General features: G+C 40.2%; 2 protein-coding genes across 3 annotated transcripts in view; both read left to right on the top strand.

Moving 5' to 3' along the window:
* The window catches only part of TMED10 (transmembrane p24 trafficking protein 10), a 31,563-nt gene extending 23,175 nt beyond the window's left edge, over nt 1–8,388 (top strand). Inside the window, exons 4-5 of the mRNA XM_014835700.3 lie at nt 4,684–4,810; nt 5,222–8,388. Of these exons, the coding sequence (XP_014691186.1) occupies nt 4,684–4,810; nt 5,222–5,343 (249 nt within the window). The 3' untranslated portion in view covers nt 5,344–8,388. The remainder of the gene's footprint in view (nt 1–4,683; nt 4,811–5,221) is intronic.
* A 5,310-nt stretch (nt 8,389–13,698) lies between these two features.
* NEK9 (NIMA related kinase 9) overlaps nt 13,699–23,886 on the top strand; it is a 35,379-nt gene continuing 25,191 nt past the window's right edge. For both annotated transcript variants that reach the window (XR_006530234.2, XM_014835679.3), the window contains exons 1-6: nt 13,699–14,065; nt 16,343–16,520; nt 18,227–18,282; nt 18,837–18,907; nt 20,441–20,546; nt 22,324–22,455. Coding sequence is in view for 1 of the 2 variants with exons in the window: in XM_014835679.3 (XP_014691165.1) it covers nt 13,847–14,065; nt 16,343–16,520; nt 18,227–18,282; nt 18,837–18,907; nt 20,441–20,546; nt 22,324–22,455 (762 nt within the window). In the remaining variant the exon portion in view is untranslated. The remainder of the gene's footprint in view (nt 14,066–16,342; nt 16,521–18,226; nt 18,283–18,836; nt 18,908–20,440; nt 20,547–22,323; nt 22,456–23,886) is intronic.

Below are 23,886 nucleotides of genomic sequence, written 5' to 3'. Positions count from 1 at the left end.
GCAGGGCTCTTGATTAGACATTAGACATAGCTTGTTCTCCTCAAACAGATGGGATTGTGAGTTTACATATAGAATGATGTGGACATGACTGTCATATAGCATTTTAGAACTCCTATATTTCCTGCAATTTCCGTCATCCTTAGACTTTGTTAACATCGGGAAAGGATTTTTATCTTTCCTGACCTTTTGCTTAACCCAACAGGGGAATCCCTAGCAGAAAGGAAACCACGGTGCTTCCTTTGCCTGCTTCCTGCTTCAGAAGTCTGGCACGTCCTAAGCTTTGCTTTACGCACATGGTTACAACAGCGCTAAATTCTGTTTCTTAACCAAGAAGCTCCTCCCACTACTTTCTTTGGCGACCTAACCCTTTTCCCCTCCAAAAAAGCAGACTGAATTGAGACAGAGGAGGAGAAGTGGTTATGACACAGGCCAAAGACGAGTCTTTTTCTCAGCCTATGTCTAGGCTCCCTTGAACCTTGCCTTGAAACAGCTGATAGTTGTCTCTGGGCTAATGCCTGTGACAAGAACATGGATAATAGAAGCACTTGTTCCCTGGTAATTACCAGACAGCCCTGAGTATATGTAGAGGTTTTGAGGTATTTAATTTCAGGCCCTTGAGATAATGGAGAGACTTTATCTCCTGAGGATTTTGGCTCTTTGGCATCAGTATTTAGATTCAGGAAAATGGCACGTTTGTTTAATTTTCGTCGCATCCAATGTATCTTTCTCACATTTGTGGGCTTCATAATTCTGAAATCCCGTGTGGTCCTGTAAAATTCAGTAGTAATCAGTATCTTAATAGCTGGGCAGAGTACCACACTACCTCCTAAATTGTTATGGAGGATTTAATTAGTTAATGCATGTGGAATTGCTTGTAAACACAATACAAATGCAGGGGGATATTATTTGGAAGACAGAAGGGTTGCCACATTGTAAAGAAGCAGAGAGTCTTGTAGTTTGAATTCTTTAAAGAGAAAGAATGCTTGTGTCCTCAGAAGTAAAGCAACTTTGACTCCCTCTGTCGTATTTGAAGGACCTCTCAGCACTATCTTTTGCCTGTCAGAGGCGGGCATCTTTGTAGAATCAATCTGTGAAGCGAACCATTTCTTTTGAGTTTGAGGTCTGTGAACTAGAGCAGCTGTTTGCAGGGACTTACCATCTAATGTTGCAGTTGTGAGAATGGAGACAATTGGTGTCCCACAAAGAAGCAGCTATCTGACGCATCCTCTAACTCTTGGGCTTTGTATGTCCCGACTTGCTGTGGATCTCAGCATCTTCAGCACAACGAAAAATCCCATTTTGCCTAGAGTTCTATTAGTCTGTCATTTGCTATCAACAGATACACCGAAAACACAGTTACCTGGTTGGAGCAACAGCTGAAGACTTTCCAAAAGTTTTATTTTTCGGAATGCCTTCAGGAAGGAGGAACTCGGGTTCTATATACTAGTCCAAAGTCCCATTCATGACATAAGTGAAATGAACTAACATGGGTAAGGCACCTGACACATAGTTGGTCAGTTCAGTAGATTTTAGCTCCCTTCTCCTACTCTTTCTGGAAACTGCCAAATGGCTATGACAGAGTAAATGAGATGTTGCTAAATTTCATTTAGCCTTAAGATTGGCAGTGTTACCTGGACTTATTTTGGCACACTGTTGACCTTTTGAGCTTCTGTGAAGAGACCTGTGATTCACATACCCCTACACAAATAGACTTGTCCTTGGCTGTAGGTCTGTCTGCTTTATCTTGATTGCGTTAGACTAGATGGTCTCCACTTTTGTTGTGGTGCTTCTCAAATATGCAGGGGCTGTGATGAGTGGTGTGGAGGTAACAAAGTAATTTGACTGAGTTTGGCTTACCACAAGAAGCTTCTGTCTTGAGTCTCAGTGTTCCACCAAGGAAAAGAATCGAGCGGTTCTCTAGAGGCTGGATTCACATGCATTTTAAGAAGCAGTTTTTCAGAATTAACACCTTTCCTTGGTACGATTACATATAACTCCGAACTCTTTAGATTCAAATCATCATTAGAGGAGTGGAAGATTTGGATATAGTTTAAGAAGTGTAATTTTACAGTTATTTTGGAGGTGTGTAGATATGCAAGGAAAGGCTTTATAACTTTTAGCTTTTATAGACAGTACCTACTTTACAGATGAGAGTGATAGATACTGTGGTAGAGAAGACTTTCTCCTAGGCAGTGGGCCTTGTGAAAATGAATTCTGAGTGAAGGTAGATGCAGAGTGCTCTTACCGTGCAGGAAGCACTTGCTTCAGGGGGCCAGCGGCACTTACTGTCTGCTATGAGAAAGTTGGCTCCATTGAAGAAGGCATAGAGTGGGCATAACAGTTAGAAGTGTTCACCGTATGTCAGGTGTGTGGGACTATACAAAGTGCATAGCGTTTTAAGTTTCTTGAGTTCAAGGGCCATATTGGTGGAGGAACAATAAAAATTAAAACGATGTGTGATGGAGTGTTAATTGTGTGGCACAGTCTAAGTGCTGTAGGGCTTTAGGGAAGATGGAATCAGCGTGGATAGGAGTGGTTAAAGGAGGCTTCATGGTTAAGGCTTGAGAGGTAGGATTTATATACACACTTGCATTACAGCAAAGCTTTAAGGTTTGATGCTGAAAAAATGCTTTGGGGACCCTGGGGAGGGAGTCGAGACCATGGTTCTGCTAGTCTTGGTCTTCCACCCAAAGGACTGAGTAACTTCATGGACTCTTCAGTTTCCTCATTTGTAAAATAAAATGAAGTCCCTTGTAGTTCTAATACTCGTTGATTATTTAACAGCTAAATGCAGCCTGCAAGGGGAATGCCACCCCCTAGCGGAGGTCCTGTGGTACACATTGTCAGATAGGCTTTGCTTTTATCAAGCTGTTGGCAAAACACATTTTTCCAGCCATGGAAGAGAGTAGACTAGAAGAATATGGCCTGCCTTTGTGAAACGTGTATAATTTCACATTCTTACAGATACTTTGAATGTTAAGTCAGATGTTTAGAAGAACAGAACAACAGGCAGCAGGGGTCTTGATAGAGGTTTTCTTGTCAGCTTTTTGTAGTATGATATAAAGTCTTGATGATACTCACCGAATGCTTAGTCCTGGGAAAGTGAAGAGGGTCTTCCTGAGAATACTTAGGATAATTTGTTTTAAAATTTTACTCTTTTTTTAAGGAAGATTAGCCCTGAGCTAACCACTGCCAAACCTCCTCTTTTTGCTGAGGAAGACTGGCCCTGAGCTAACATCCGTGCCCATCTTCCTCTGCTTTATATGTGGGACGCCTACCACAGCATGGCTTTTGCCAAGCGGTGCCATGTCCGCACCCAGGATCCGAACCGGTGAACCCCAGGCCACCAAAACTTAACCGCTGCAAACTTAACCGCTGGGCCACTGGGCCAACCCCATAAAATTTTACTCTATTAGTCTGTAAAAATTAGAATAATAGCAGTATGAAACCTAGGAAGTGTGATAAATTGGACAACTTACCCAGATCCTTGTGGCCAAATATAGCTCGTTTACTTCACCTTTGATGCAGAAAAATTAAGTGTAGTCAACTGGTTTTCTTCATCGAATTTTTAGTGCTTACAGAATAAAATCTAAACTCAGATTTGGATTCCAGTCCCAGCTCCACCAAGCTCTGAGACCTTGGACAGGTTATTTAACACTCTAAGCCTAATTTCCTCATCTGAAAAATTTAGGGATAATAATATTCACCTTATATAGGGTTATGAGGATTAAGTGAGATTACAAGATACAAAATACATATCACATTCTAGGTATATACTAATAGGTCTAATTCGTTATGCTACCTTCTTCATCTTCTTCCTCAGTTTAGCTCTAGCCTACCTTTTGACACTTCATTTGCTATTACCCACCACCTTCCCCCAAACGTGTGTGTTGACACATTAGTGTGTGCACGCGCATGCACGTCAGTCTGCTTATGACTAGACTACTCATGGTCTTCTAAACACGGCCTGCACTTTCTTCCCATCATGTTTTGGTTTGCAAGTTCCCCTCAGCCTTGAATGTCTTTCTCTCATCTCTTTCAAAATCCTGCGCAACCTGTGAGACCTAACTCACCCACTTCGTGTTCAGCTTATAACTTCCAACTATAATTAATCTCATGCTACTTTCTTTCTATTCCACTTTTAATGTGTACCTTCATTGTAAAAGTTACTACATAATGCCTTATATTATGGTTATAGCTGCTTATGTGAGTCTCCCCACCAGGCTGTGAGCTTCTTAGGAGCAGAGATCATAACTGATCTTAGTGCCTTGTACATAGTGAGCACTCAAAAAAGCATTGTTGTAAGAGTATTAAAGTGTTAAAAAAAAAACACTTATTCTAAGAGTATTTGTTTATTTCTTAGACATGAGTGGAAGGGCAAAGTGAAGTGATTTATTAAAGTCAGAAATATTGGGAAAATAGTATGTCTTACTTTACAGCCTACCATATTAAAGTACTTGTAAGGAGGTTTTAATCAAAATTAAAGTATTAAAAAAGTGTGAGATGGAAATATATAAACAGTTTGTAGGGAAGGGGAGAAGCCCAGATTTTAAAATATGTTGTAGTAATGACAGAAGAGATTTTAATTTTGGTGAAAGTTTTTGAAAGACTCCTCTTTTGTCTTTTGTTCTTGACCAGAGCAGTTTTTTCAGGAAGCGGGTTCATAAGTCCTTTCTTTTTCAGATTGCAAAAGTTGAGAAGCTCAAACCTTTAGAGGTAGAGTTACGACGCCTAGAAGACCTTTCAGAGTCTATCGTGAATGATTTTGCCTACATGAAGAAGCGAGAGGAAGAGATGCGGGACACCAATGGTGAGAGGAAGGCGGCTTTTGTTTCTCAATAAGTGAACCAAAAGGAGACAGATTCCCAAACTTTAAATTCTGGTGTACCCTTTTCTCAGTTTGCTGAAGGGAGGTTGTATGGAAGGATAATTGCTTACTTCGGTGTTGTTGCTGCTACAGGTAAATGAGCCTGGTTAGATTTCAAGGGAATAGAAATTTCTTCTGTGAGACACAGTTAGCTTTTAGTGTATCAAATTGATAGTACTAATCTTTGTAATTTTTAATATTTATATGTAGAATAATGAAAATTTAAGAAAAAACGATCTGAAATTCTACTGTTAGGCCTAGGAATAGAGTGAAGTTAATTGCCTTTTCCGCCTGGCAGTTGGTTAGCCTGCTGTGCCTCACTTCATTACATTTACAATGCTTTTGTGTTTTTAGAGTCAACGAACACTCGGGTCCTGTACTTCAGCATCTTTTCAATGTTCTGCCTCATTGGACTAGCCACCTGGCAGGTCTTCTACCTGCGTCGCTTCTTCAAGGCCAAGAAGTTGATTGAGTAATCAGGCCCAGTCTCCTCCCACCTATCTCAGCCAGCAGAACATCGCTGGGACATGCCTGGCCTAAGACATCCTACCAACAGCACCATCAAGGCATGTTGGAACTTGCTTGCCAGAACTGATCTCTTTTGGTGTGGGAGGACATGGGTTACCACCTACACCCAGCAAGTCAGTGAGGACTTCTTTTTAACTTGGTAGGATTTGAACTGGTTTTGCAACAATGGGACATTATTAGAGTCACCTATGACAAAAAATAGGGGTTACCTAGATAATGCCAAAGCCAGCATTTGTACTGGGTTTCCTCATATGATCTGTTTGAACCATGTTTTCTTTTCTTCTCCCACTTGCTCACCAGCTTGGGCTTCCACTCTAGTTCCTTTATCGAGATTTGTGTGACCATGTTGAACTGTTTCATTCTGATTGTCCTCTTTGGGTTTCCATGTGCAAACATCCCTAACTTTCTCTTGACCCTTAGTTGAAGTGTTTAGGTGGCTTCTGGTGATATCCTTTCATAATTTTATGTCGCTTAAAAGGGTGATGGATGTGACACCTCATAGAAGTGAGCTCTGAACTCTAGATAAAATTAAAAGAAATTTCATTTCTTTTAAAAGAAATTAAAAGAAAATTAAAATTTCATTTTAGAGAATTAAAATATTTGTGCTCAACTGCTTGATCTTTTTTCTTTTTGTGTAATTGTGTTTAGTTCCATGCAATTTTATCACGTGTAGATTTGTGTGACCACCACAGCAAGGTGCGGAACAGTTCCATCACACAGATCCCTTGTGCTCCCCTTTTACAGCCACAGCCACAGCCACCTCCCTTCTTTACCACCAAGCCCCATCCTCTGGCAACCACTCATCTGTTCTCCATCTCTAACTTTGCCATTTCAAGAATGTCATATAAATGGAATCATATAGTATGTAACCTTTGAGATTGACTTTTTTCACTCAGCATAATTCCCTTGCAATCCATTCAAGTTGTTGCATGTATCAAGAGTTTGTTCCTTTTTCTTGCTCAGTAGTATTTCATGGTATGGATGTACCAGTTTTGTTTAACCATTCACCTACTGAAGGACATTGGGGTTGTTTTCAGTTTTGGGCCATTAATAATAAAGCTATTGTTAACATTCATGAACAGGTTTTTATGTGAACATAAATTTTCATTTGTCTGCAATAATTGCCCAAGAAAGCAATTGCTAGGTTCTATGGTAAGCACGTGTTCATTTTTGTAAGAGACTGCTACTCTTTTTCCAGAGTGACTGTGCCATTTTATGTTCCCACTAGAAATGTATGACCAGTCCAGTTTCTCTGCATCCTCACCAGTATTTGCTATATTATTATTTTTTTATTTTAGTCATTCTGATAGGTGAGTATAATGATACCTCATGGTTTTAATTTGCATTTTCCTAATGGCTAGTAATGTTGACTATCTTTTCATGTGCTTATTTGCCATCTGTATATCTTCCGCAGTGAAATACCTGTTCATGTCCTTTGCCCGTTTTCTTATTAGATTGTATGTTCTTTTTACTGTTGAGTTTTGAGAGTTCCTTATATATCCTAGGTACAAGTCCTTTGTCAGATATGTTGCTGCTTGAATTTGTAACATAACTTCTATCAAGGAAAAAATAAGTAAAACTTAAGTCATCTTACATGGCCAGTCACTGACTTAATTCCATCTAGTCCTTATGTATTCCATCTAGAAAATTAAGACATATGAGGTATAAAAAATAACACATCTGGGAGGATCATGAATGGACTAAATACTTGAAAATACATGTTGTGAAAGCAAAGCCAAGAATTGCTGTGGGAATTGGCGGTGCCTAAAGGCTAATACTAATGTAAATAAGAGAAAGTGTGGATACAAATGACCATGTTTGTTAAACAGTTAGGAAAAATACTATCACGAAACTTTCCCAGTTCTCCCAGGAAAGTGGGTAGAAGTTTGTCCTTTCTGTAATCTCTTTTTTAACCCTGCTGACTGTTAGAGGGCTTGGCTAATTGCAGTGCAAGAATTATAGGATTTAGGGCCATGCAGCTTGCAGTTAAGCAGCACTTCAGAGTTAACAGAGAACACTGCTGTGATGACCTGGATAAAGTACAAAGGTGGAAGAGGGAGTGAGTTATGTTGTTAAAATCTCAGGCTGTTCTGTTAATGTTTCACCTCCTGGGAACCCAAAAGCCTTTTTTCCCCTTTATTTTGACTCCCTGTATGAATTCCTCTGGTGTGGCATGAAAATGGTTCTTTCATTAATTTGTGCAACACTGCCATCTGCTGTTAAGAACTGATAGGTACTGTTCTGAGAACCAGGCAGCTGAATCCTCGCCCTAGGGGCAGCAGATGTTGAGCAGGCCTATCTGTGGGATTACCTATACTAACCGACAGAGGATGCATCCAAGTAGGGAAAAGAATAACCAAATTTGTGCGTTAAGTTCTATCCTTAGATGTTTAAAGGTGAAATTCTAATCTGTACCATTTAGCCTAACAAGATATGCTTTCATATTTCTGACTGGTGCCTTTCCCCTTTTTAGCAGCAATGAAAGCCACTTAGTTGGTTATAGTCTTCTGTTCTGACAACATGTCAAGAAGATAGGACAGGACAATATTTTATTTTGCTGATGTTTTCGTTCCCAAATGTGACTTTGTGAAACTGAAATTCTTTCATGTCCTTTCCCTTTCACTCATGCCAAAACAACCAGCTCGGACATTTGTGTTTTTGGTTTAAAGTTCATTGATATTACACCTTGATTTATCTAAAAGTTAAAATTATTTGCCTTGATAAAAGGCTAGTGCAAGAGCAAATCAGCTTTAAAAACGAGGATGTTATCTGCTTTCCTTCATTTTTGAGCCTGTTATTCGACACCATCTGTGTAATATAGATGAGAATGATCCGGTTTAAGTAAGTTTTGTTATACCATTGTCATAAACCCCATCATAAGCCGTTTTTCTGTTTAATGGAAAGAGGCATGTGGATTTATACAGATTCACTTGTAAGTGTTGGATTGGGAATTTTTTGTGTAAATTTTCTCAAATAAAGGCTAGCAGAAACCATTTTAGGTGTATTTTTCTGTTACTTCTGGATTGGTAATAATCCCTGCATATTCCTCAGTTTTAAAGCATGGCAAATTATATGTGATGAAATAGAGAAAAAACATTGTTGTCCATAATTTACGCCAGATGGATAAAGTTTATGTGAGCTAGTAAAAGTTTATTATATTTTATATGTAAATATGTAAATTATTCAAGATGTATTTAAAAATAATGATGCTTAATTATACATCTTCAGAAAGACCAAATAGGGTTCTGTAAGCCAGGCACTCTCTGTCAGCATCTCTCTTTTGGAAATTGCTATTGGAATTATTCCCACAGAGGATCTCCCTTGCCCTCCATCCTTAAAATACTCCTCCCAAGTTAGAACCCCTCAGGACTTGCTTTTTTGGCCCATCACATCTATGCAAAACCCCATCCCAGCAGCTGAAGGTGATGGGGTGAACCCCATCTCCTTTTACTTGTGGTTGAACATTTTTCATAAAGCCTCTTTCCAAGAGTCAACTTCAAGTGCTTTGCACATTCACTGGCTAGCCTCTTATTTACCCCCTACCTCCATTTCCCCCAAAAAACATAATAAATTTGTCAGTGACTCTATAGTCTATAAAGTAGTGGTTCCCAGTATTTGAGTATAAATATTTTAACATTGAAAACTTCTTATTTCTCACTGATGTTTTACTTTTAGAGGACATAAATAATGAATTCAAAACTTATAACTAAATTTAATAGTCTCAACAGTATCACATTCGTACCAAATGGTAGTACATCTTCTGCAAATTATTCAGTCTGTTGCAGTGGTGTCCCACATAACATGAGTCCCATGTATAATTTTAAATTTTCTAGCACCACATTAGACAAGTAAAAAGAAACGGGTGAAATTAATTTTAATAATATATTTAGTCTATTTATTTTTTAATGTTTTTCTTTTGAGGAAGATTAGCCCTAAGCTAATGTCTGCTGCCAATCCTCCTCTTTTTTTGCTGAGGAAGACTGACCCTGAGCTAACATTCCTGCCCATCTTCCTCTAATTTATATGTGGGACGCGTGCCACAGCACGGCTTGACAAGTGGCACATAGGTCTGCACCTGGGATCTGAACTGGCGAACCCCGGGCCACCAAAGTGGAGCATGCAAACTTAACTGCTGTGCCACCGGGCCAGCTCAATATAGTTAGTGTAATATATCCAAAATAGCATTTTAACCTGTAGTCAATATAAACACGATTAATGAGATGTTTTACTTTTTTTTTTAAAGATTTTTTTTTTTATTTTTTCCTTTTTCTCCCCAAAGCCCCCCAGTACATAGTTGTATATTCTTCGTTGTGGGTCCTTCTAGTTGTAGCATGTGGGATGCTGCCTCAGCATGGTTTGATGAGCAGTGCCATGTCCGTGCCCAGGATTCGAACCAACGAAACACTGGGCCGCCTGCAGCGGAGCGTACGGACTTAACCACTCGGCCACGGGGCCAGCCCCTGTTTTACTTTTTTTTTTTGAGGAAGATTAGCCCTGAGCTAACATCTGCTGCCAATCCTCCTCTTTTTGCTGAGGAATACTAGCCCTGAGCTAACATCTATGCCCATCTTCCTCTACTTTATATGTGGGACGCCTGCCACAGCATGGCTTGCCAAGCAGTGCCATGTCCGCACCGGGGATCTGAACTGGGGAACCCCAGGCTGCCGTAGCAGAACGTGTGAACTTAACTGCTGTGCCCCCTTTTTTTTTTTTAGGAAGATTAGTCCTGAGCTAACATCTGCCACCAATCCTCCTCTTTTTTGCTGAGGAAGACTGGCCCTGAGCTAACATCTGTGCCCATCTTTCTCTACTTTATATGTAGGATGCCCACCACAGCATGGCTGGACAAGCATTGCATAGGTCCACACCCAAGATCTGAACCCGTAAACCCCTGGCCGCCGAAGCAGAACATGCAAACTTAACTGCTGTGCCACCGGGCTAGCCCCTACATTCTTTTTTGAATATAGTCTTTGAAATCTAGTGTGCATTTTAGAGCTAGCTATAGCACATCTCCATTCAGACAAGCCACAATTCAAGTGTTCAGTAGGTGCATGTAGCTAGTGGCTATCATATTGAACAGAGAATAGATACAGACTTTGCTTGGTACTTTGGTAAATTCTTTAACTTTTACAGTAACAATGGCCCCTGGGGATCTGCCATTCACAAGTGGAAACTTCTACTATATAGCATCCTAACTATTCACTTGTTAAAATATGACATGGAAATAATCCATTTTTGACCAAAGGCACTTTAAAATCAGTTATAGCTTTGGAATGTTCAGTATTTCTGGGTTTATAAATATTCAAAGGTCAGATATTTAGTCTCATTTATATCCAGTATAATAAAGAAGTGAGCATGAGGGTTTCTGTTCTGTATTCTCTAAGATGGAAAAGGACGTTTGTCTGTTAAGTTTGTATCTATACATTGTAACTAGAACAATTCACAATATCAGGCTAACCAGGTTACAGAAAATGATTTAGTTCCTCCTTGCAAAGATGCCAGAAAAATGAATTTTTAAGCTTTGGCTTCAGCTTCTCTAAATGAAAGTCAATATTTCTGATTTTAAATAACTATTTTTTCCATCTTGTAATTCAAAAAAACATTTATTGAACATCTGTTTAATGTGCTGGGCTAAACTCTGGAGTAGACCCAGATAAATAAGAAACAATACCTATTCTCAAAATGTCTTCTAATTAATAGGAGGTGGTAGGTGGAATAGCCTACTTTGGTTAGCCATCACTGACTTAACATTTTGGATATTCCTCCAGGAAGCCTTCCCTAACCCAGCAAGTTTGGCTTGGAAAGATGCTCCTCCTAATGCCTTTCTAGAAGCTTGTACTTTCCTTCTAATAGCACTTATACACTGTAGTAGTTGCCTGGTTATTTGTCTGTCATGTGGACTGTAAGCTCCACGAGAGTAGGAACCATGTTTATTTTGTTCCCTGTTGTAACCTAGCACAAGTTGGTACTCGGTGTTTGTTGAATGAATGAATTGAAAATTCAAAAATATCCTTATAATCTAGAACCCTGGAATGAAACAAACAAAATAAAATTTAACAGGCATTATCAGTCAGTCTTGCACTGAGGTTTAAAAAATGTTATATACATATGAGGTAATACTGACCTGATAGTCATTCAACAAATAATTGTTAAGTCTATAATATCAAGCACTTTTCCAGGTACTGCTGATAGAGAGCTATGAACAAGGGTGCAAAACCCAGGCTCTCATAGAGCTTACATTCTGATGAATGAGAGAGTCAAGAAAGTAAACATAATGAACAAGACATCAGTATTTCAGAGATGAGCATTGTGAACAAAATAAGGAGTGATACAATCTGGTGGGAGAGCTGTGTTACTTTGGATTAGATGGGATATGAAAAAGAGGTTCAGTTAAGTGTGAGCTCAGTATAAGCAGACAATCTCGCCGGCTGGCACACTAACAGAAATATTGGATCCAGATGTAGGGGGACAGAAGTCCCCTCATACTCTCCTATTCAGACCTGATGGGGAATGTTACGCAGAGTGTACAATATCATCCTTTTAAACGAACATTGATGACCTGTAGAGAGGTCAGAGGAATGTGAACTCATTAGCCTTCTCACCTCTGACCCTCTCCTAGCAATCCTCTTCCTCCTACATTTGCTATCACTATCCACCTAGTTAAAAAGGTGAGCCTCCTGGACTCTCACATTTACCTCACCAACCATATTCCAAATGATCACAAAAAGTTCTAAGTGTTCCTTGTATGGATTTCTTAAATCTGGACCTCCTCTACACTCACACTCATAGTACCCCAGTGTCTCTACTTTTCTTAGAATATAAATTGCCTCCTAACTAGTCTCCCAGCCTCCAGTCTTTGTCCTCCACACTGTCATCAGAGTTCTTTTTGTAAAATATAACTTTGGTCTTATGTAAGGTGACCATATGTTTATTGTCTGAGCTGGGCACTTCAGCAAAAGAAGGCTCTCTCAATTACGCTGGGGAAAAAAGGCGCAAATAGGGACTTCCCCAGCAAATCGGGACATGCAGTCACACTAATCATATACTCCTCTGCTTAAAAATCTCCAATAATTTTCCACTGCCCACAGGAAAAGCCAAACTCTATAAAACATTTGCGGCCCCGTCTCCTCCTGCTTCTACCCTACATACACCTGGGTCTCCAGCCATGTGATCTTCTCTTAGCCCCAACACATCCTGCTCTGTGAAAAAGATCTGGAGCCAGATTGCCAGGTTTGACTCCCAGCTCCCCTTACTAGCTATGTAACAGTGAACAGGTTACTTAACCTCTCTGTATCTCAGTTCCTTCTACAAAATGGGAATAATATGAGGATTAAGAGTGATGACACATGGAAAGACAGCCTTTAGCACAGTGCCACAACAGTGCCACACAGTGCCACAACACTCAATAAATGTTAGCTGTTATCCGTGATGGTCATATTCCCATAACTTTACAATTAAAAAAAGCAAGCTTGGAGATGTGAAGTTGCCCAAGGTCACATAACTGATGGAACACATTTCTTCACTATATTGCGATTCTCTTGGTGACTTGAGGGCAGGGAGTGTCTTATTGCAGATCCTCCCTCCCCCAGCCAGCCCTGGTGCTCTAGTGGTTAAGATTTGGCACTCAGCGCCGTGGCCAGGGTTCGCTTCCTGGTAAGGGAACCACACCACCTGTCAGTTCTCATCAGCTGCATGTTGCTGTGATGCTGAAAACTATGTCACTGATATTTCAAATACCAGCAGGGCCACCCATGGGGGACAGGGTTTTAGCAGAGCTTCCAGACTCAGACTAGGAAGGACCTGAAAAAACTGGCTATCAAAACCCCATGAATGGCAAGCAGAAGAACATTGTTTGATATAGCCCCGGAAGGTGCGAGGATGGCGCAAAAAGACCCGGCAGCTTCTGCTCTGCTGTACACAGGGTCGCTAGGAGTGGAATCGACTGGAGGTCACTAACAACAAGAAATAATATCTTTATTGTACTATCTCTCTAAAGAAATAGCGCTGCCCAACTGGAAGGCACTGCTGCCTAATCACTGACCTGGCGCCAAGATGAGACTTGACGCCCTCTGGACCTCGAAGCTGTCTGGGCACCTGGTCTGAGATTGGGGGAGGGGCCTAGAGACCTGTGGGTGACGCCCTTGCCCTTCCCGAGCCCTTCGGTTCCACGCGGTCCCCACCCGCGCCCGTCAACCCGCGCCGGAGGCCTCGCTTTCCCGGGCCGCCCGCAGGGAGAGAAGCCACGGCTCCACACTCAGTGTGCCCGCGAAGGCGGACGGAACCCCGCCGGGCCGGAAGCACCCAGGTCTGCTTCCGGGTCAGGGGACGGAGCCACCATGGAGCCTCGCGGGGCTGTGGGGCTGACGGAGGCGCGGGCCGGCGTCTGAAGCGAGAGCGGCTGAGCGCAGCCAGCGCCGCCGGGACACGCAGGCCGGTTCCGCGGCCGCCGCCATGTCGGTGCTGGGCGAGTACGAGCGACACTGCGATTCCATCAACTCGGACTTTGGGAGCGAGTCCGGGGGTGGCGGGGACTCGGGCCCGGGGCCCAGCGCCAGTCCGGGGCCGCGAGCCGGCGGCGGCGCGGCGGAGCAGGAGGAGCTGCACTACATCCCCATCCGCGTCCTGGGCCGCGGCGCCTTCGGGGAGGCCACGCTGTACCGCCGCACCGAGGTAGCGGCCCCCGCCGCCCGAGCCCCTCCTTAGCGGCCCCGCTTCCCCTGCGTCGGCGCCGCGTCCCACTTAGCGTTGGCCGCCCGCGGGGTGTGTGTCTCAGGTCTTCAGCGCTTTGCCAGCGCACCTGCACTAGGGCTTCGTTAGGTCACTGCTTTTACTAATTGGTCGTTTTTGTTTAACCCGGGAAACTAAGCACGTCATAGAATCTTCCTTAAGCCTTAGTTTCTCCATCTGTAAATTGGAGTTAGTGATAACTACCGTAAAAATCATCTTTCTTTTTTAAGGTTATTTTGAGAATCGAACGAAGGTACTTTGCAAACTGTGAATTAAAGTGGTATACGAATGTGAGGCATTGTCAAAACTTCCTTCCTTTCCTGCTGTATAGCTCTCCAAGGTCGGGGTGGGGAGGAGGGGCAGAGCTTCAAAAGTCCCACAAGATAGCAACTCCTCTGTCTTGGCCGCTATCTTTAAATTCAGATGTGAACTCTCGATTGGAGATTTTTCTTGAAGATCGTCACGTGTTAGGTTATTCATCAGTGTTTATCCAGCAGCGTTTATGCACGGCAAATAGGTTTTTAGTATAGTCTGAGCCATTCGTCCTTATCTTTACGGGGAACAAGGACTCCTTTGAGAACCTAGTGTAAGCACAGTCCCCCCCACCCACTATTGCACAGATACACATCCTTTGAAGAGATTCATGCATCACCAACCCCCAAGTTCAGAATATATACAGATCTAAAACCCTGTAGTGGTGATGCTACTTCCAAAAACTAACCATAAAGTGGGTTTGGTCACTAATGTCTTAAAACTCTAGCTTTAGAATAGCTAAGCTTTTAATGAGAACTTGGTGGGGTTACTGAAGGTGGTTCATCCATCAGTGAACCATCTGCAGTTCTAGCGTGGGTTCCAAGCCAGCAGACTTTTAAGGCTGAAAGATGGAGAAGGAGAGAGGTAATTGCAAGAGAATATTTTTGTGTTACTTTTTATCCTAATGCAACACTAATATATGATGTTGGAGTTACTGTTAGTATTCTATTTTCTTATTTGTACTCACAATATGAGAAAGAGGAGAAGGGTTTTGGTATTCTTGTTTTATAGTAAAAGAAACTAAGACAGTATCTTTAAGTGACTTGCCCACTTAATTAGAAGTAAATCTTGGGCTGGAATGAGGTTTCACATCTCCTTGCCTGTCTGTGCCTTTCCATTATTATCGTGTTGAACTTGATCACTGAGATTGTTTTAAGTTAAATTTGATTATACTTCCCAAAAACTGCATAGTATTATCCATATCACCAGATGTTCATTAGATCTGTAAATTTACAAAGGTTTAATTAGAAGCAGCTCTTTCCCTCAAGAAGCTTCCCATATTTCAATGGGAAGACGTTAGCCCTGTTAGTAAACAAATAGCATTGAAGTTGTATGTGTATATAAATGAAAAACAATGGACAAATATTATCTCAATATGAGCTCTGACAATTAAGGAAATGGTTGCATTGAGTAAATGTACAGTAGAAGGTTCATCAGAATCTTCCCAAAAAAGGTTTAAAGGCCTGGCAGAGCCATTCTAAAGGATAGGTAGGTTTATTTAGGTGGGCATGCCCCTGGACTGGGGAGCAGCATCAGTAAAGAATTAGAGATATTATAAAAGGAAGTGGATATTGGGAGCTGCAGGTAAGTTTTCCTGAGTAGAGGAAAACATGTGATCCATGAAAGTGACAGGAGATGCAGAGTTGCAAAATGGGGCAGGGTGAGAGAAGTGAATTCAGAGTCCTTAGACATGACTTATTATCCAGAAAGGATAGATGAAAATCATTAGAGAAATCTAAATTTATAAAATTAGAGTTGTTTAATATCTCCATTTTACAAGAAACTGTGGCCAGCTATAGACAACCACTCTCCAGTTCTTTAATTCTCCAATATTCTAGCCCTACTACAGTCCTCATCATGATTAGCGGTCTGTCCTAATGTCCCGCAATAGAATCTTTGAGATCTCCCTCCATCCTATATTTTTACCTGGAACTGACATCATGCAAGTTAAGTGTAACAACGTCATAGCATCTTAATGATTCACTTTCCCTAGTCCTGCAGTAAATTGTGATGCTCAATTATAGGCAGAACCTTTAAAGTCTGTTCATGTTTTGTTTAAAGGAAAAAGTAAAAGGAGTCACTCTCTGCCCATCTAGGAAGTTTTCTTTCTAGGCCTGCAGATCCGGGTGTGGATTCATTCTCTGCCAAGCAAGAGGAAAGCACGATACCTCTATTACTGTGTTGTAGGATGACTCACTGGTTGTGTGGAAGGAAGTTGATTTGACCCGACTGTCTGAGAAGGAACGTCGTGATGCCTTGAATGAGATTGTTATTCTGGCCCTGCTGCAGCATGACAACATCATTGCCTACTACAATCACTTCATGGACAATACCACCCTACTGATTGAGCTGGAATATTGTAATGGTAAGGTAGAATTCAGTGGGACTTCCTCTGGCAAGACATTCTTGTGCTCATACTTAGCTTAAGGGAGAGAGAAAAAGAAGAGACATATACAGTGATAAAAGCTTTGAGTGGATTTCTAGAGTTTAAGAGAAATAGTTCAGGTCCTGGAGAGTTTTGAAGCGATGTATAAAATAAGGGGAGGGATTTTCCCCTGCATACTCAAAGTCTCCCTTGTGATTATAGTTGTTCAAATTATTTGTTCAGTTGAATTTTACATTCATTTTTCAGGGTTTTTTTCTCATGAAATGACAGTAGAGACGTAGTGTGGCTTGGCACTGCTTGATATATTTAATGAAATCTTATAGCTGATATTTATTTATATTGACTTCAGCCAAAGCTATCCTATTGAAAATGGTCCAAAGATCATAGCTGAATGAAAATGATACATAGTGAAGCATGGCCTTATTTATCTGGTCTCTGATTTCTTTGGCCCATTTTGCTCGTCAGATGGCAGTATAGCCTAGTTATTAAGAAAATAGACTCTAAACCCATATCTCAAGCTCCACTACTTTTTAGCTCTGTAACCTGTGCAAGAAACTTGACTTCTGTGTGCCTCAGCTTCCTCATCTTAATATGAGTTTGTTGATATACAGTACCTACCTCTTAAGGTTGATGTATTAAATGAATATGTAAAGCCCCTGGCATGGTACTTGGGATGTAGCAAATGTTTGATACATACTATACTTGCTGTTATCCTTCGTATTGCATAAGAGAACCCCCAAAGCCCTTTCTTGAGTTGCATGCTAAAGAGATTCCAGCATATTCTTTGCTTAAATCTCTAAGAGAGAGCTCCTAGACTTCTAACTTTCTTGTCTAGACTTTTGTGTATCATAATTGTTCCTGGTTCTGATCAATGCTAAATGTACAAGATTATGTAAGAGATTTTCGAAGTAGCAGAAGCCTCAAGTAGTTAACTTCCTTTGTGGTTAGGAGGAACTAGAACAAATGGTACATTTATTGAAACTCCGAGTTACTGAATTGCAGGGGAAAAAAAGTTGTGAAACTTAGCCAGTTGCAGGTAGGAAGTAAAATGAAGCGTGATCATTTGCAGTCTGTATTACTTGATAAAGGAAAAGGAGAAGCAAACAGACTTACTCTGCAGGAAGGAGTTAGTAAAGGGAGTAATGATTGGAAACAGTCTGGGGTGTACCCTGAGTTTGGGGAAGCCTTTTGATCATGAAGTGGAAAGAAAAAGAAGTTGTTGATATACACCTGTATATACAAAACATTGCATCACAGTTGGAATCCAAATGTTCTAGTAGTCACATTGAGAGAGTTGTTACAAAAATATTGCAGAGTCTTTTAAAAGGAGTTCTAGAAAAGAAAATCATCTGCTCTTGAAGACATTCAAGGTAATTTCACTAATCGGGGTACTATAGGAATGGTCTTTAATTCTAATGTTTTCTAAAAATGTCATACTTCCTGTTTTTGTATTGAGCCTCTTCTGTTAGGGAGGGAAATCTTTGAAGAATATTTTGCATACAGTCTTTGAAAGATGTGAAGAGTTTTGTACCCATTTGAAAAACCAAGAGGGAAGAAGGAGTTTCCTTTGGAGAGGAAGCGGAATCCTTTCTTTCTTTGTGTCACCTGTTAAAACCCCAGTAGATACAGGAGCCAAGCTTTGATCTCTATTAAGCAATTCAAACCTGTCTTTTGTTTAATTACAGGAGGGAACCTGTATGACAAAATCCTTCGTCAGAAGGACAAGTTGTTTGAGGAAGAGGTAATTCATATTTCTGTGGAAGGAAGCTAGAATTGTAATGTTGTGATTCTTGCATTCTAGTTCTGTATTTACTCTTCCAACAATGAAGAGTGTCTTTTTCCTTTTGTTCAGACTCCTTCCGGGCTCTGGTTGATATTCATGGCAAAGGAAACCTCTAACAAGGAAGCTGTCTATAGCTGCTTCCTAAACGTTTTACCTCCACATCATGAGTCTCTATGGGCTTTCTTTCCCGGTTCTATTACTACATACTGGTATGCCCAGTTTTCTATACCTTTGCATTATTCCTGGATTTCTTTCCACAAGTCTGCTTCACCATACTATATTTTATAATGACATTGAAACTATTTTATGATGACCTGCTTTTTCTTTTTACCCCTACCACTTTTCTTTGCCTACTCAACCTACAAACAAGAGATGTCAAGTCATGTTGAATCATAACCTCTGGTTGCAGCTTCCTTTGTTTTGTTTGTTTGAGAGTGCGTATGTGTGTGTTTATTTAAATGCAACTTTTTTTGGTTTTTTGCTTGCAAATATAATTTATTTTTTCTCTGCAGATGGTGGTGTGGTACCTATTTCAGATTGTTTCAGCAGTGAGCTGTATCCATAAAGCTGGAATCCTTCATAGGTAATGAGTGAAAGACTATGGGATGGATTCCTCCCCACCAATCCAACTCCCACCTTGGGTACCTCCCATCAGGACCGTTATTTTCTTGATTAAGCAGTCAAGTCTATTCCATTGATATAATTTAGAAAAGAAAAAGTGAGTGATGAGGGGTGCTATCTTCACTTCCTGAAGTTAAACTATGTTTAAGAAGAATCTCAAGGGGCTGGCCCAGTGGTGCAGCGGTTAAGTTCGCACACTCCACTTCGGTGGCCTGGGGTTCGCTGGTTTGGATCCCAGGTGCAGACCCGCACACCACTTATCAACCCATGCTGTGACAGGCATCCCACATATAAAGTAGAGGGAGATGGGCACGGATGTTAGCTCAGGGCCAGTCTTCCTCAGCAAAAAAAAAGAGAAGGATTGGCAGTGGATGTTAGCTCAGGGCTAATCTTCCTTAAAATAAATGAATGAATAAGTAAAAGAAGAGTCTCAGTAACTAAGTACTGCTCAGTCATTTCTTGAAGAGATATTTTAGAGTTCAGTTCATTAATTCCTCAGTAGACCCTAGAAGCCACTATGAGAAGTGGTATTAGATTGGTTGGAATTCACAGTAAATGTTTTCTCTGAGCGGTAATACTTGGCAATTGTTTTTAATTTTCTAATTAAATCTTTTAATTTAAATAAGAAGCCTATTCATTTTGTACAATTAATTATACAATTTTACCAGATCTTTGGGGGGACAAAACAGCTTTCTATTCATTTCTAGCTATAAGACACAACCATTATAAGAACATTTCCACATCATTATACTTTTCTGAAGTGAGTCATTGCCCATTGCTAGAGATTACTGTTAATATACCAGTATTTCTTTTTTTGTTGGTTTGTTCATTCAGTTAGCATATATTTCTTGATAGCTGTTGAATGGCTATAGTTGCATATTGTTATTTTCTTTTCAAAAGTTACAGAGAATATTGTTCTAGTTTTTTCACGTCTTCCAATAAAAGAAGGCAGAGTGTGAACCAGGCAGTTTATTTGTGTTATATATGTCAATTCACCTTTAGAAAAATAGCCAGTGATTTTATTTAGGTAATCTACACAGCCTAACCATGTTGCTGCTGGGGTGAGGAGCATTTTCTCTTGCCTTAGCAGATTTGAAACTTTGACACCAAACAAGTGTTAAAATTGCCTTGATATCACTTAATCCAAGGCATAAGTGGTCAATGAAGATGCTGTGCACCTTGTAGGAATTAGGATTACCTAGGATGCTGGTTTTTTGTCTGACCCTCTCAACTTCTTCTAATGGTGTCAGTACTATGGGAGACATGCCTGTGCTGTGAAGCCCTGGAGGATGAAGTTAATTCTCTGCCTCCACTCACTCAAGTTCCCTTTTCAATGTTAAGGTGCATGTGAAAGTGATGACCACTATTTGGCATCCCATGACTGTCTGAGCAGTGGTGACACACTCATTATTACTCTGTACTAATCCTAGGTGGGTGGGGGATGAGATAAAACAATTAACTATATAGGTTAATGTGCAGCATCTTTTTTTTTCAGAGATATAAAGACATTAAATATTTTTCTGACAAAGGCAAACCTGATAAAACTTGGAGATTATGGCCTAGCAAAGAAACTTAATTCTGAGTATTCCATGGCTGAGACGGTAAGTATGCGTTGCCCTTGTCTTAATTTTTTTTTCCTTTCCAGCACCAAGAGATGTAACTATACTTCCTAAATCTTGCACTTTCCTCAATATTCTTGTGGGTTTTCCGTACTTATAGAGCAAGTCTTCAGGAGTCTTTTTCCTGGGCTCACTAACAGGCATTTACATAGTCTGATGTTCTTTCAAGAGTCTGTCCACGTTACAGCTCCGACCTCATAGCCCTTTGCAACACTGACTAGAGACTTCTAAAAGCAATAAAATGCTTTACTGTTTTTTCCAGCCCAGGCTCTTTAGTAGATTTCACTATATCTCTTATTTAATGTTTGAACTCAGGATTGGACAATCTCTCTTTGTGTGTCTTTTGAATTTTTCTAGTTCAGAAGCCCTGTATTTCAAATAAAGGCCGATGCCGAGAGAACAATCTGCCCTTTAATATCATACGTGGTCTGAACTGCGGGACTCCCTTCTTACCTGATCTTAAGAAAGAATATTGGTGAGGAGTAGACATAAGTTGATCTTTAAAGACAGTGATCTCCTCCTTTTAGGAATTATAAAACTCAGTTATTACTCTTCTGGTTTCACAATGTTCTGTCCATAAAAGAACTTGAAAACATAAGTTAATAAAATTAATTTTGTCCTGATGATGTTTTCATGATATGCCTGCAAGCAGTTTAGAGACATCCAAGGATGCCAATAGCCAGGGTTGGGAGTCTGCTTCAAGGACTCAGTCTGCTTGTATCATGGTGCCATGTTGAGCTTCTGAGAGAGCAATCATGTCCTTATATGGATTTTTCTTATCAAGAATAATCTGATAAGACCAAGATTTGACTATTTTTAGCCAGTTAAATGCAAAGAAGGAATGATAGGAAAATTTTAAAATGCCATGTAAGCCATCTGAAAATTTCTTTGTTTTGCTGATTAAAGATGGCTATCAGTTTTATTAGAACTTCTGAAGTACTCATTGTTTCTCATCTTGGGAGAGACATGACCTCCATTCATGACATTTTTATTTCCAAACCCATTCTTGAAGTCAGAAGATCTTTTTCAAATTCAAAAGAAATTCACTTGCATGTTAGTATTACAAATATCAAATTGAGCCATTTACAAAGTTTCAGTACTATACATTGCAGTTAGAACTTTATTTTTCTAAAGATTTTATTTTTCCTTTTTCTCCCCAAAGCCCCCTGGGTACATAGTTGTATATTTTTAGTTGTGGGTCCTTCTAGTTGTGGCATGTGGGATGCCGCCTCAGCATGGCTTGATGAGCTGTGCCATGTCTGCGCCCAGGATCCAAACTGGTGAAACCCTGGGCCACCGAAGCGGAGTGTGTGAACTTAACCACTCAGCCACGCGGCCAGCCCCTGCAGTTAGAACTTTTAACTCTTTTATTCAGTTACCATCTCCCGACAGCCAGTTTTTTTTTGTTTTTTCCACTGGTGAGCTTTTAGTAAGTGTGTCTTTATCTGTGTGAAGCCTTCAGTGGGCCTTGAATGCCTTAAGCCTCTGTGATCCAGGAATCACAGAACTGTTGCACCTCCCAGATTACCACAGTACCTTTGCCACAGAAATTGTCCCTTTATAATTGCCCCAAGAGATGTGATGGGAATAAAATTTCTCCCTGTGGTGGCATCATCTCATAAAACCATGTTGAGATATGCCAGTGAATGTTTTATAGTTGTTATCACTAGTTCCTGGGAAATTTAATTTAGTTGTTGAAATATTAATATAGTTACCTCAGAAAAGAAGTTATTCTTTGATTATTTTCTTTGTTGTTCAGCTTGTAGGAACTCCATATTACATGTCTCCAGAGCTGTGCCAAGGAGTAAAGTACAATTTCAAGTCTGATATCTGGGCAGTAGGTTGCGTCATTTTTGAACTGCTTACTCTAAAGAGAACGTTTGATGCTACAGTAAGTTGATGTATTATCCCCTCATTGTCCTTGCAGATGGTACAACTTGGTTGAGAGAATCAACTTCATTTATCCCTGAGCTTCTGATTTCTTGAACAGAAACCAACTGTAGGCAAAAATAGCAATCAGGACTCAGGCACTGGCTTAGTAGTGTATTATTAAAATGCTATAGATCAGATTTATCTCCAACTTGAATTCCCCTTTGAAATAGCCATAATCAAGTAGTTTGAATGCTGCACTTGAATTTGTTGACTGTAATTTTAAAACTGGCTCTGGGGTTAACTATGTGATGCTGCAGTTTGGATAAGCCATTTTATTTCTTATGCTTCAGCTACATCATTTTTTTAAAAGCTAAAGCAAATATATAATACTCATTAACATGATCTTTTTTATGGAAAATTATACACTGACTCTTCTTAAAGATTGTTATTGTTTTATGGACAACAAATTCCTTAAAGTCCTTTTCCTTTTCTTCTTAAGTAAAGCCCAGTGTAAGCCAGTGCTTCTCAACTTTAATATGCATAGGAAACCACCTGGACATCTTGTTAAAATGCAGGCTCAGTTTTAGTAGGTCTGAGGCAGGGCTTGATATTCTTTGTTTCTAACAAGCTCCCAGATGCTGCTGATGCCGCTAGTCCATGGACCACAATTTGAGTAGCAAAACTGAATTCACATTCAATGTCCTCTACAAATCAGGTGTGAGAACTTAAGCAAATCACTTCATTTCTTTGATCCTCTATTTCATTATCTATAATGAGGAAAAAATGTATATGCCTCTCACAGAGTTGATCTCATAATGTATATGAAAAATACAAATGTAAGATGATAAAAATTCATTGGCCTTTCTTGAGACCTATTTATTTTTCTAAATCCTGAAGTTTATTCTGGCATATCGTCTAATTCTCCTAAATAATATAGTGGAGGGAAAACGAGTTTTGGAATTAGACTTTGAATGAAATTAGGGGTCCATTTTTTACTATCTATGTAGTCTTGGGCAAGTTACTTTACATCTCTAAATTGGTAATAATAATAATATCCTTGTGTGGTGTTTGCAAGGGATACGAAAAAGATCATATATAACATATCTGCCTAATACATTGTGGTCTCTCAATAAAGGTGATTGTGATATTATTATTATAATATTATCATTATCATCATCATTGTTATTCACTGCCTTGTCTGTTGCAACAGAATATCACCTGTGTAATCATTATTAGGATATATAAATTAGGAGGCAAATTAGTTGGCAAAGGAGGTACTTAAAGCCAAGAAGGTAACCTTGCTTTCCTTTTTCTTGGGAATTAGTTGAAGGGTCAGATTATAATATACTCTGAGTATTATGCTTTGGGCCACATAGTCATATCTCCATGTTGGCCATTTGGCTTCATTCTATCTGATAGCAGCTGTGCATCACTAACCCTTTCTCGCTGA

Source organism: Equus asinus, chromosome 7, assembly GCF_041296235.1.
Source record: "Equus asinus isolate D_3611 breed Donkey chromosome 7, EquAss-T2T_v2, whole genome shotgun sequence".
Classification (NCBI taxonomy): Eukaryota; Metazoa; Chordata; class Mammalia; order Perissodactyla; family Equidae; genus Equus; species Equus asinus.
This window is presented reverse-complemented; position numbering and strand designations above follow the sequence as displayed.